The sequence below is a fragment of the Tachyglossus aculeatus genome, chromosome 22, assembly GCF_015852505.1.
Source record: "Tachyglossus aculeatus isolate mTacAcu1 chromosome 22, mTacAcu1.pri, whole genome shotgun sequence".
Classification (NCBI taxonomy): Eukaryota; Metazoa; Chordata; class Mammalia; order Monotremata; family Tachyglossidae; genus Tachyglossus; species Tachyglossus aculeatus.
This window is the reverse complement of record NC_052087.1, coordinates 14,324,119-14,338,443: the sequence shown is the minus strand read 5'-3', so window position 1 is coordinate 14,338,443 and position 14,325 is coordinate 14,324,119. Positions and strand designations below refer to the sequence as shown.

At 42.7% G+C, this 14,325-nt stretch overlaps 1 protein-coding gene across 1 annotated transcript in view; it reads left to right on the top strand.

Annotated features, from left to right (window-relative positions):
* The first annotated feature begins 8,333 nt into the window (after window positions 1-8,333).
* SLC17A6 (solute carrier family 17 member 6) overlaps window positions 8,334-14,325 on the top strand; it is a 41,937-nt gene continuing 35,945 nt past the window's right edge. Inside the window, exons 1-2 of the mRNA XM_038764812.1 lie at window positions 8,334-8,419; window positions 12,957-13,209. Of these exons, the coding sequence (XP_038620740.1) occupies window positions 8,334-8,419; window positions 12,957-13,209 (339 nt within the window). The remainder of the gene's footprint in view (window positions 8,420-12,956; window positions 13,210-14,325) is intronic.

Sequence of the window (14,325 nt, the reverse complement as noted above, 5' to 3'; positions counted from 1 at the left end):
TACCAGGCTTCCTCACAGGTCCTCTGTCTCCAAATTCCCAACTTCCTCAATCTATACTACAAACCACTGTCCGGATCATTTTTTCTAAAATGTCATACTGCTTATATCTCTCCCCTCCTTGAGAACCTCTGCATTTACCTCTGCACTCATCAAAAATTCCTGAACATTCACTTCAAGGTTCTCTACCAACTCTCTTACTTTTTTGCCCTATTCACATCCACTACTTCTCCAACCTGTGTTCTATGCTCATCCCAAGCAAACTGTCTTGTTCTCCCACATGGATTCTGACCCTTTACAAAATACCTTCTCCCCATCCTGGAACTTTCTTCCCCTTCAAATCTACTAAACCACAGTTCTCCTCATCTTCAAATTCCTTCAGTAAGCCTACCTCCAGCAGGAGACATTCTCCAATTAATTTTCCCTGGATCACGTCTACCTAACTACCACTTTCTGCACTCCCACCTGCCCATAGCATTTACTTACCTAACAATTTACAAACATGTATCCATCTTTTCATTCCCCCCCAAAATAATTTTGTACCTGTTTCCCCCTTTATATTGTGAACTCCTTGAGGACAGGGATTGGATTTTTTTTACCTCTACTACCAAGTGTTTAGTATAGTGTTCTGCAAACAGGCACTCAATAAATATAACTGATTAATTGAGAAGTAGCATAGTCTAGTGGATAGAGCACAGACCTGAAAGTCAGAAGGATCTGGGTTCTCAACCCAGCTCTGCCATGTGTCTTCTTAGAGAAGCAGCGTGGCTCAGTGGAAAGAGCACGGGCTTTGGAGTCAGAGGTCACGGGTTCAAACCCCGGCTCTGCCAATTGTCAGCTGTGTGACTTTGGGCAAGTCACTTAACTTGTCTGTGCCTCAGTTACCCTATCTGTAAAATGGGGATTAAGACTGTGAGCCTCACGTGGGACAACCTGATCAACTTGTATCTACCCCAGCGCTTAGAACAGTGCCTTGCACATAGTAAGCGCTTAACAAATACCAACATTATTATTATTATTATTATTTTGTGTGACCTTGGGCCAGTCACTTAACTTTTCTGGGCTTTAATTACCTTGACTGTAAAATGGAGATTAAGACTGTGAGACTGTGGGACATGGACTGTGTCCAACCTGATTAGCTTGTATCTTCTCCAGTGCTTACTTAGTACAGTGCTTGGCACATTGGAACCGCTTAGCAAAAACCATAAAATGAAATTGATTTGCATTGTCACTTATTCTTTCTTGGTGCTAAGGAACAGATTCATTTGCATCCTTTCTATACTGGCTACACACTTGAATTCTGCATTCAGGAAGAGACTGCCCAAAGTGTTTGCTCAGACTGTTGGTGAATAGCAGTCAGCCCTGCCTACAGCTTACCCTGACAGAAATCCACCCTACATCCAGTCTTTCTTCCAAGGACTCACTTTCTGCCCAAAGAGTTCAGAATTTGCCTACTCCCAGAGTAGTAGACAGAAGTTTTAGCAATAAATGTATTTCATTGAACAGTAAACCACTTACCTCTATTATTCCTACTCTGAGCAGGAGGACACTAGTTAAAAGCCATCTTAAGTGCTGATTGAGATAGCAAAGAACGCTTCACTGGAAAACACCATGATTCCTTATGGTGAACATCGCCATTTCCTTTTGTCAGAGAACCAATTCAGTGGCATCTACACTGCAGATGCTCTGTACCTCTCCCCTGTTGGACTTACTTACATGAAATTCACCCATTAATACAAAATAGAAACATGTTTCCCACAGCCCATATCTACCCACAGCTTGAGTAGCAGCATGGCCTAGTGGCAAGAGCACGGGCTTGGGAGTCAGAGGTCGTGGGTTCTAATCCCGACTCCACCACTTGTCTACTGCGTGACCTTGGGTGAGTCACTTCATTTCTCTGTGCCTCAGTTACCTCGTCTGTAAATGAGCTCCACATGGGACAACCTGATTACCTTGTATCTACTCCAGCACTTAGAACAGTGTTTGCACATAGTAAGTGCTTAACAAATACCATCATTATTATTAGTGGTATTATTATTCAATGGATTAGTCATTTCATTCATTAGACTGAATGACCAGCTCTTAGAACACTGCTTGACAAGTGCTTTTAAGTCCCTAACAAATGCCATAATAACAATTACACTTCCATTTTGGATGGGCATTCTGTAGATTTTTGGAAGCTCTGCTAATTTTCAAGCTGAGGAATTTCAGGGCGATTTTCAAGTAGGACATCCATAACATAAGTTTCCATTGGATCCAGACTGAAAACCTCTAGTGATACAATAACCTATGAGCATGGCCTACAGGCTTGTTTTTATATCAGTCTCACAGGTGGATTATGATAACTTTTGGGTTTCCAAAAAGGCTCACCTTTTTCTAGTTCAGGGCTCACTCCTCAATAAAACCCTAGGAGGTTTAGAGTACTCTTAAGCCCGAGTGGGCAAAAAAGTGATTTTAAAAACCAGGTTACATAATTAAAGTAGTAAGTCAAGTGTTTAAACACTGTGCTTTCAATTGTTTAGGACAGCTTAATAAAGCTTCTCAGAGGCAATTTGTTGCTAGACCTCTTAATATAGCACGAAAAGGTGTTAGACTATGTACATAGATCTAATTCTCAAGACGAATATATTATTTTCTATGCTTCTGGCTTTCAGTAATTTCTCCTTTTAAAAATGATTCTAAGACTAATATTGTAAAGCTGAGTCAAATGAAACCGAAAGAAAAGTTTTCATTTATAAGTCTTTGATGAGAGAAAATTCTAAGGTGATTTTAAAAAAATATATACAACCATATTACACCCTCATATATACACCCTTATTGATTTGGGAATAAATGCAAAATAAAACTAAAGAACACATAACCTTTTCAGAACGTTGAATCATTATGATTACACAGACACACATAAAAAAGTCCTTGTCACTGACCATTGTATGTGAGCTTATTTATATATAAATGACTAGTTCTGGGCCACTTGTAAGATTAAAAGTTAGCCAGAAGAGTTTTGCCCAACTGAAGCCATTTCTGAGCAAAACTGGATTGTAGTAAAATATGGCCTTTACCTAGATAGTAATAATCTTTAGTTCAGTGCATGTTACTGATTCTGTTTTGCTCGATTCAGTATTTTCTGGGTGCTTTAACAATTTCCTTTTTTCACAATTTTACATATTCATTTTTTTTCCTTCTCCAAAATGAATCAAAAGTTATTTGCCAGCTGGGTAAACTATATTCAGACAAAAATTCATATCAGGAATTTCCATCACACTTAACAATTTATTTTAAAGGTAGTCATTGCAGTTGAAAATAATGTAAAATTTATATTTTCAAGAAATAGGAAGTGGTATGCTAAAAATGTTACAAGAGCTTAACAAAATAAGTTATAGAGGCTATTCTGTCATAGTATATACTGATATTCTTCCACCAGAGGGCGACTTTAACCAGACAAAGGAGAAACACTTTTTTGAAAAAGCAAGACAGAAAAAGAACCTTAATTGATATTGAATTAAACATATAAAAATATATTAAAGTTATTTTGCATCATGTAAATTAAAAATCAAGTTTTAAAGGTGTCTTCCTTTTTAGCTTAGATGATTCCACAAGGAAAATATATAGATAGGATTTATGCCTTAGTGAGTCAGCTAATACGCTAATACGCTAGTGAATTCTTGGTTTCAGTTTTGAGGGCATTAATGGCCTTAAGAATGACCAGATAGTCATGCTGATCCATTTACACTTACCAATATCTGAAAATCAGTGCTTTCAATTGTTTAGGACAGCTTAATAAAGCTTCTCAGAGGCAATTTGTTGCTAGACCTCAATATAGCACGAAAAGGTGTTAGGCTATGTACATAGATCTAATTCTCAAGACGAATATATTATTTTCTATTCTTCTGGCTTTCAGTAATTTTTACTTTTAAAAAATGATTCTAAGACTAATATTGTAAAGCTGAGTCAAATGAAACTGAAAGAAAAGTTTTCATTTATAAGTCTTTGATGAGAGAAAATTCTAAGGTGATTTTTAAAAAAATATATACAACCATATTACACCCTTATATATACACCCTTATTGATTTAGGAATAAATGCAAAATAAAACTAAAGAACACATAACCTTTTCAGAACGTTGAATTATTATGATTACACAGACACACATAAAAAAGTCCTTGTCACTGACCATTGTATGTGAGCTTATTTATATATAAATGACTAATAAATGGATGAGATCTCCATTCATGAAGGTCTTAGTTTATTTATGGGCTTATTCATTCATTCATTCACTCAATTGTATTTATTGAGTCCTTACTATGTGCAAAGCTCTGTACTAAGCACTTGGGAGAGTGCAATAACAGGCACATTCCCTGTCCATAACGAGCTTACTGTGCTCAGAGCTTGAAACTAGGAACTGCTTTGCTGCTGACCAAGGAAAATGCAAGTGTGGAACATTTTTATAATATTTGTTAAGTTCTTACTATGTACTAAGCTCTGGGTATATGCAAGCTAGTAAAGCTGGACACAGCCCATGTCCCAGTGGGGCTCACAGACTTAATCTCCATTTTACAGGTCAGGTAAATGAGACACAGAGAAGTTAAGTGACTTGCCCAAGGTCACACAGCAAACAAGTAGTGGAGTCTGGATTAGAACCCGGGTCCTTCTTACTCCCAGGCCTGTCCTTGATCCACTAATCCACATTGCTTCTACAAAAGCGTTTCTGGTGAGGGGTAAACCTTAGGAGGGCAGAATAGAACAACTGATAGAAATACCTGGATATGATTACAGTGTCACTGTTATGCTGTGTACTTGAATTCACCTTATCTAGTTTTTGCCTAATGCAGAAAGAAAAGGATAATCATCTGGAGAGATTGAAATATGTAGAAGACTAGAAGGTGCTGACTTTCCATTTAAAATGCTGAGTGAGAGCTGTCCATTTGGACCATGGGTAGGTCTAGCTGGAGCACAGAAGAATTCAAGAACTCAGATTCTCCCTATTCCAAATACCTATATGATTTTCCAACCAAACAAAAATGAAGTTAAACCTTCTTCTTTTGAAACACCTTAACTTTTTAATTTTGATCAGTTCTCTTGCACAACTTTTGAATTTTGATTGATTTAGCCTGTTGATTTTTCTCCATAAACTCCAACTAGACTAGATGTTCCCTGTGGACAGAGAACATGTCTACCAACTCGGTATTTTGTATTCTTTCAAATGCTTAGCACAGTGCTCTGCATACAGTAAAGTAAGCATTTGATAAATATGATTGATTGATTGATTGATCTGCCTTTAAAGATGTTAAGCTCCTAAGGACCATTTCTTAATCAATTTCAGTGTACTGGTTACAGTGTTTTGCACAATGTAAGAACATACATGTGGTGATGATTATGATGATGATATTGTTCTTGAAATAACAAATATTTTGAATTTAAATTAAGCAACCAAATTAGTGATTGGCATATGGTATGTCTCTCTAGTGAGGGGAAATCAGGCAGCATTGGCATTAGAAATACTTTATTCTTCACAAATTTTCATAAAGTACAAGTACAGTACAAGTATTGTGTCTTTTTCATGCCTAGGGCTTAATACAGAATTCTGAACCAAATAGGCATTCAATAAATGGAAGGAAGGAAGGAAGGAAGGAAGGAAGGAAGGAAGGAAGGAAGGAAGGGAGGAAGGAGGAAGGAAGGAAGGAAGGAAGGAAGGGAGGAAGGAAGGAAGGAAGGGAGGGAGGGAGGGAGGGAGGGAGGAAGGGAGGGAGGGAGGGAGGGAGGAAGGAAGGAAGGAAGGAAGGAAGGAAGGAAGGAAGGAAGGAAGGAAGGAAGGAAGGAAGGCCTCCTCTACAATTTCTTATATCATTCTCATCATCTTTCTGAATTACTGCAGGAAATCTGTGAAATATCCAGAAATAAGAGCTAATCTAAACTCTGAGTTTGAAAGGATTAATCACATTGAATTTCTTTTAGGCTTTAAATGTGCTACAGATTTGTGTTTACTTAAATCAGGAAATATGCATTGCATCTTAGATAGATGCCTTAATTTTCAGAGCTGGTGGGGTTTGCTTGGTTAGTGAGGGGAATAAGGACAGCACCTCAGATGTCTTTTTTATTTTTCCATTACAGTCCCACCCAAGTTTGAAGTCATTTATATAGTCCTGGCTATGAAGAATTCCTTGTCCATCGTGCATCACTTTGGCCTTTCATTAAGATCTCTTCTACAAATCAATCAATAGAGTCACACTTCAGGTAAACGGATGCAGATTCCCACGGATTGATCATTCCAAGACCTCCCCCTACTGGCCTGAAAAAAAAATCCAAATTTGTTGACCTTCAGAAAGTGGTGCAAGGCCAAACTTCTTTTTGCTGCCATCGAGGTTACTATCATGCAAATTCCAGGAGACTAGATTTATTACTTTTTTGTCAAAGATATATTATCTCTTAAATAAGGGGCCACATATAACTTATTTTTTCCGCTGGTAGTTGAATGCACTAACGGCCTAAAAAGAAACCAAACAACAACAACAACAACAATCCATCCGTTCTAAATATGGCCAGCACATATTTCATGGAAACTGTAAAATTGAAATATTCGTGAATGGAGTCTGTTCCAATTTTAATTTACTTAAAACTATTATCACTGATGCGGAAAAGGAAAAGTCAAGATTGGGCATATGTGTCTAAGAGGCAAAAACATAAATCAGAAACACTTATTCTTATTTCAGTTAACACTTTACATGAATAACACAAATGAAAATTAGAAAATCAAGAGTATAATTGGAAATGATCTATCATTTAGTAAACTTCCTGGCGTTTGGGTGCCAGCTGTCTTTACAGCTGGGTTATTTTCCTTCCAGAGGTTTCAGTGTTTACTTGCAAGCCTTAGTGCAGTGCTTTGCATATAGTAGACCCAATAAATACGATTGACTGAATGAATGAACGAAGCCTATTAACAAGATAATTATGTCACGTGCTCTTAAGCAATAAAACAAAGATAGCTAAGGCACCCTTAGCATGCTGCAATCCCAAATGCAATATATAATAATCTTTCCTCTTTGCAACAGGGGCGGGTCTGGCGTCAGCATGCTGGGTGAGACGAAGGAAACGAGAAGTAACTTTCAATTTTTAATGAACTCTTCCGCCCCTGCTAAGCCAGCTGCACCATTTTCCCTTCAAACCCGGGAGAGGATGACATCTTTCCAGTTGGTTTCCATAGCATCTACTCTTGAATAGTCCCAGACTGGTCCTTGGGCAAGGCGAGCCGCCCACTGGCACTAGAAAGTTGGCAGCGCTGTCCGCAGTACTGAAACCCACACTGCGAGGAAAGAGCTGTTCGAGGTTCTGGGTCTGGAATTGTCCGAAATTAGCACCGTTGCATCTCTCTCTCTTTCTCTCTCTCTCTCTCTCTCTCTCTCTCTCTCTCTCTCTCTCTCTCTCTCTCTCTCTCTCTCTCTCTCTCTCTCTCTCTCTCTCTCTCTCTCTTTCTCTCTCTCTTTCTGTCTCTCTCTCTCTCCCTTTCTCTCTCTCTTTCTTTCTCTCTCTCTCTTTCTCTCTCTCTCTCTTCCCTCTTTCTTCAACTCTCTAACTTTCTCTCCTCTCTTTCTCTTTTCATCTCTCTCTCTCTCTCTCTCTCTCTCTCTCTCTCTCTCTCTCTCTCTCTCTCTCTCCCTCTCTCTCTCTCTCCCTTCCCATTAAACCCAGCTCCAAGAACCCGCCAGCCCTCTCCGTCTTCGCTCTTTATTACCGCAGATCCGAGTTGCGTCGCTGTAAAGGGGCTGAACCTCAGTTGCAGTGATGAGTCGCCAGCGCCGGGGTTGCCACCCGAGAGCTGAAATGAATCCATCAGCTCTCTTCAGCCTGATCTGATCCGGGCAGAGGAGGTTGACTGTTACTGCCGTTGTTGCTGTCGCTACTTCGCTTTGCACCTCAGAAGGGCTAGACGATCTTGCTACCTGTAAACACCTGCCTTGAATGAAAACACTCTGCTTTCCAAGCCAAGATTTTTGTTTTTCAAGCGGACCTGTATCCAGGAAAAAGGAACTCTCTCTGGCGCTCCAAATATCATGGCCCTGCATGTGCTCTCTGCCACTGGATACTGTCCATCCAATAAGACTTCCTAATTGTGTCTCTCAAGTCTATCCTGTAAGGTCTCCGTGGTTTGCATGTAGATATTCAGTTGTATCTCCTTCCTCTCCCCTCTTTCTCGCTCACAGTCCTTTTGCGAGGAAGCACCAATAGCCATTTCGCGGGAAAGAAAAAAAAAACCTTAGCGATTAAGCCAATATGCGCATCCATTGCCTTTCATAGCATAGCAAACCACAGTCAGAGTAAACGCCAGTAACCACCTCTACAGGCATGGAGTCGGTAAAACAAAGGATTTTGACCCCTGGCAAAGAGGGACTGAAGAATATTGCTGGGAAATCCCTTGGTCAAATCTACAGGTAAGGGAAAGCGGCTTCCAACATTTGGGTTTATGCTTATTGAAAATGGTCAGCAACGTTTCGGAACACTGAAGCTCCTGCAATGACCGGTGATTCTTCTAGGGTATAGCTGGCTTGCATGGGGTTTACCGGGGAACGCTACTCGTTAGCCAAAGAATTTGGCTTCACAACAACCTTTCTGGGGTGTGTGTGTGTGTGTGTGTGTGTGTGTGTGTGTGTGTGAGAGAGAGAGAGAGAGAGAGAGAGAGAGAGAGAGAGAGAGAGAGACTGTCGGTGTGCTGAAGATTAGGGGCAAATTTTTTGACCTCTTCTTCTCTCTGTTCATGCCCTTTAAGAACTTAGAGCCAGTTTTTCAAAGATCGCATTGTGTTGGATTTAATTTGCAGCGTGGAAAACGCTCAGGAGTTAGGCTTGCCATTTTCCACCAAGGCAAAAGCCTCCGAACCATTCGATTAAGTGATTCCCGAAAGGAGATCTTCCTCCTCGGTGAAGAAAAAAAAACCATAAAGGTACCAAAGTGCATCAATAATTGATAACTGGGAAATTTCTGACTCCGGATCGGAGACAATTATACGTTTTTAATTATTTATATTCGTTTTTATGCACACATCATGAAAGCACGTTTCAATCTCATGAATGGGAAATGCAGGAAAAAATATTGAAGCTACATTAAGAGAAAGAAAAACATCCGTCTGAAGTTGTCGGGAAAAGCTGAAAATGAAATTTCTATCTACCTTTCCGGATGTTCCCTATTAATGAAATGGATCCGTTTTGTGGATTTAGTTTCCCATTCCCTCCAAATATGTCATGTTTCATATTGGTTTTAGGATAATGAAATACAAATGAGATAGAGATGAAGCCCTGGTGAAAGAAAGACATCCACGAAGTCAGAGTCAGTGATTTTCGGGATTAGGTACTCAGAGAAAAGGAGAATATTTTTAGAAAACAAAAATTGTACAGCTCTCCAATAGTCCCTGTCCAGCAATTCCCCAGTGGTCCTTCTTATGTACTAGATGTACCTCTGCGGCAATCCACCGCATTCTCCTCTGCAAAATCCCACAACCAACAAGGGCGTTAATTCAATCACAGCATCCTTACCATTAGGCTGTGCGGGCAAACGGAGACACGCTTTCATTGAGCTACAGCTTTCTCTTTTATTGGAAAATAATCAATACAAGCTTCCAAAATGTCCCGTTAGGAAAAAAAATCACAATTCTGCAATTGAGTTACCTCGGCACCACTGACCAGAACCGCCAGAAATTGCACTCTTTGAAACCTGGGTTTCGGATTCTAGGATGACCCGATTATTAAATTAGAATGATTAAAGAGCGAATGATTTACGAGAGGCTATTTGCAAAGATGATGTGAATATACTTTTCTTTATGTCTTTAATTGCTTTAAAATAATTTCCAGTTCTATATACTTCTTGGGTTGATCTAAGATTACTCTGTTACTATATATCTACGTTCGAAGACACAAACGAATATCAGCTACCTAAACGAGGGGAAATGCAATCGATTCTGCACAACTGTTAACCAAAAATAAGGCCCTATTTATGTAAGAATGTATTAAATATCCACCAGAATAATTCAGTCCATTCTAGAAGAAAAACGAGCTTAGTACATTTTATTCCTAAAAATTCCTCGTTAGAATAGAAATGGCAAAGATTTAACATCGAGCAGAAAATGGCTCCCATTTTAAAATTTATAGTATCATTTTCTCAGGAACACGTTCTGAAAGGAATTGATTCATAAAAATATGGAATTTAAAATATGAATGCAGATGAGCGTTTCCAAGCAAACCCGGATTTCCTATTTTATTGGAAAATGCACGGGTGTGTGTGGAATACGAATCGCACTTCCCTGTTTCGAAATAGGCCCGGTATTTTTTTTTTCCCGTGTGTGTAGCAAGCATAGTAATGACGCAACAAGGAGTGAATAATTAAACAGGGAAGCTTCAACAATCTTGTATGTTTGGCCCCATGTTCTGTGGCCTTTGTTTTAAGTACCTTAGACTCTACAAGGAAAAAGTCATACGAGGGCAAAAGAGATGTCAACGATTTTGATCCAGGAAATGGAGAGAAATCGCCAAGAAGTGGGGTGATGGGGAAACAGAGAGAGCAGAAGGTGATTCCGGCAAGCCAGACCATCGGGATAGGCCCCTCACCGTGGAGATGCTTGCGATAGGGAAGGAATCCGGGACGAGGCCTGGAATTCATCGTCTCCCACCCAGAAATCAGCCTCCCTTTGGTGGGAAAGGTTGGATGGGTGGGAAGGGGAAAGGCTCTTCCAGACTGCAGTTCGGCCTGGCTCCCAGTCGCCAATTTGGAGAGTAACAAGGGGACATTTCGGGGGTAAACTCGACGTGACAGTGGGTGAGAAAACGGAAAACACACAGACGGGCACAGAATGATGGAGGGACTGCTTTTCTCCGATTGTAGCAAGTCTCCTCTTTCGTCCAGTCCTCCTTTCCCCGCCCAAATTGTCCGGCGGCCTCACCCGTGGGCGCATCTTGGAAAACCCTGCCCGTTGGCATCCCCAAAAGGTCAATGGATTGGGGAGGGGAGAGGGCGGGAGACAGAGAGGGCAAGGGAGGGGAGAGGGGGTGGAGAGTGAGAGATGGGGCAAAGGATGAAGACAGGTGCCCGAGGGGACAGGGAAAAGAAGGTAACCGGTTTTATTTTGGAAACGAGAGACAGCCAGGTAAATCCATTCACTCATTCATTCAATCATACTTATTGCGCCCTTACTGTGCGCAGAACACTGCACTGAGCGCTTGGAAAGTACAATTCTAGACTTCTAGACTGTAAGCCCGTTGTTGGGTAGGGACCGTCTCTATATGTGGCCAGCTTGTACTTCCCAAGCGCTTGGTACAGCGCTCTGCACACAGTAGGCGCTCAATAAATACGACTGAATGGCTGAACGAAAGTAAGCGCTCAATTAATACGACCGAATGAATGAATTCGGCAACAGATATCCCTACCCAGCAACGGGCTCACAAGCTAGAAGGAGGAAGACAGACGACGAAACAAGCAGACAGGCATCAATAGCATCAAGATAGATAGAATTATAGATGCACTCATTCAATCGAATTTTTTTGAGCGCTTACTGTGTGCAGAGCGCTGTGCTAAGCGCTTGGCAAGTACAAATATCATTAATAAGAGAAATAGAATTATAGATATGTACATCTATACGCAAGTGCTGTGGGGCGGGGTAGAGCAGAGGGAGGGAGTCTGGGCGATGGGAAGGGGAGGAGGAGCAGATGAGCCCTAGCAGAGCCCCCCACCCCGTTCTCCTCTCCCCCCAACACACACTAAAAGCTCCCAAGTGTGCTGAAAACCGTCCTCTGACCTTCCCCTCCACCGTCCATCACATCCAACATGGAATTCTACTTACTTTGCTTTGCTGTCTGCCTCCCCCCTTCTAGACTGTGAGCCCGCTGTTGGGCAGGGATGGTCTCTATCTGTTGCCGACTTGTACTTCCCAAGCGCTTAGTGCAGTGCTCTGCACACAGTAAGCGCTCAATAAATACGACTGAATGACTGGATGAATGAACTCAGCCGTGGGGACTTGAGTTCGGGAACTAAGGATCCGGTTCGTTTCGGAGACCCTCCCCCAGGCCCCTAAGCCCTTCATTCATTCAATCGTTCAATCGCTAAAGAGAAGCGGCGTGGCTCAGTGGGAAGAGCCTGGGCTTTGGAGTCAGAGGTCATGGGTTCGAATCCCGGCTTCGCCACATGTCTGCTGCGTGACCTTGGGCAAGTCACTTCACTTCTCTTAGCACTTAGTACAGTGCTCTGCACATAGTAAGCGCTCAATAAATACGATTGATTGATTGATTGATTGATTCTCTGAGCCTCAGTGACCTCATCTGTAAAATGGGGGTGAAGACTGTGAGCTCCGCGTGGGACAACCTGATCATCATCATCATCGATCGTATTTATTGAGCGCTTACTCTGTGCAGAGCACTGTACTAAGCGCTTGGGAAGTACAAATTGGCAACAGATAGAGACAGTCCCTACCCAACAGTGGGCTCACAGTCTAAAAACCTGATCACCTTGTATCCCCCCCAGCGCTTAGAACAGTGCTTTGCACATAGTAAGCGCTCAATAAATGCGATTGAATGACTGAATGAATTGAGCGCTTACTGTGTGCACTGCACTAAGCGCTTAGGAGGTACAAATCGGCAACAGAGAGAGACGGTCCCTCCCCAACAACGGGGTCTTTGGCGCGGGGCCCCCTCGGCAGCCTGCTCTACGCCCCTCAGGCTCAGTGGAAAGAGCACGGGCTTGGGAGCCAGCCGTCCTGGGTTCAAATCCCGACTCCTCCCTTTGTCAGCTGTGTGACACTTAACAAGTCACTTCACTTCTCTGGGCCTCAGTTACCTCATCTGGAAAACGGGGGTGAAGACTGTGAGCCCCCCCGGTGGGACAACCTGATCACCTTGCAACCTCCCCAGCGCTTAGAACAGCATAGTAAGCGCTTAATAAATGCTATTATTATTATTATTATTATCTCCTGTCCCCTCACCCCGGCAGAGTGTTGGAGAAGAAGCAGAAGCCAGGGGAGACCATCGAACTGACAGAGGATGGGAAGCCTCTGGAGGTGGAGGAGAAGAAGGCTCCCCTGTGCGATTGCACCTGCTTCGGCCTGCCCCGGCGGTACATCATCGCCATCCTCAGCGGGCTGGGCTTCTGCATCTCTTTCGGGATCCGCTGCAACCTCGGCGTCGCCATCGTGGACATGGTCAACAACAGTACTGTGCACCGGGGAGGAAAGATCATCAAAGAGGTGGGCGGCCCTAGCTCCTCCCCATGGGCCCTTGGAGGAAGAAGGAGCATCTCCCCCATCGCCCCGCGCCCTAGATTATTGGTTAAGAACACTAAGAATCAATCAATCAATCAATCAATCGTATTTATTGAGCGCTTACTATGTGCAGAGCACTGTACTGAGAGCTAGGGAAGTACAAATTGGCAACACATAGAGACAGTCCCTACCCAACAGTGGGCTCACAGTCTAAAAGGGGGAGACAGAGAACAGAAGCAAACGTACCAACAAAATAAAATAAATAGGATAGAAATGTACGAGTAAAAGAAATAAATTAATAAATAAATAGAGTAATAAATATGTACAACCATATATACATATATACAGGTGCTGTGGGGAAGGGAAGGAGGTAAGATGGGGGGATGGAGAGGGGGACGAGGGGGAGAGGAAGGAAGGGGCTCTTTGCTAAGCGCTTACTACGTGCCAAGCACTGTTCTAAGCGCTGGGGTGGCTCCAAGGTAAACAGGAGACGTGGGGCTCACAGTCTTCATCCCCATTTTACAGATGAGGCCCAGAGAAGTGAAGTGACTTCAAGGCCACAGAGCAGACAAGGGGCGGAGGCGGGATTAGAACCCACCACCTCTGACTCCCAAACCCGTGTTCTTTCCACTAAGCGAGGGTCATCCGGGGCCGGAACATTTCGGATTTAAATCCCCCAAATCCTTAGAGCCCAGGAAGAAATGCTGGGCCGGAGGGAGAGAGAGAGGGGGGGGCAGGCTGGGGACGGGGTTTATTTCAGTTTCATCCCCTGAGTGGTATAATGGGAGAGACCGCTGAGCAGGAATCGCTTTGGCAATAATCCGGGTATTTATTAAGCTCTTACTATGTCCCCGGCAATGTACTAAGCGCCGGGGTGGATACGGGCAAATCGCGTTGGACACAGGCCTGCCACAGATTTGGCAGGAAGGCGATGGTAACCTTGAGCCGAAAGAGAAAATTTTCCAACGATCATGCACGGCCATTCACTGTCCGTTTCCCTTTAGGCTCTATGAGAGAGGCGGTTCCCACGAGCCCCGCAATCCCTGCGGTGATCCTGCTCCCCGCATTCATTCATTCATTCATTCAATTGTATTTATTGAG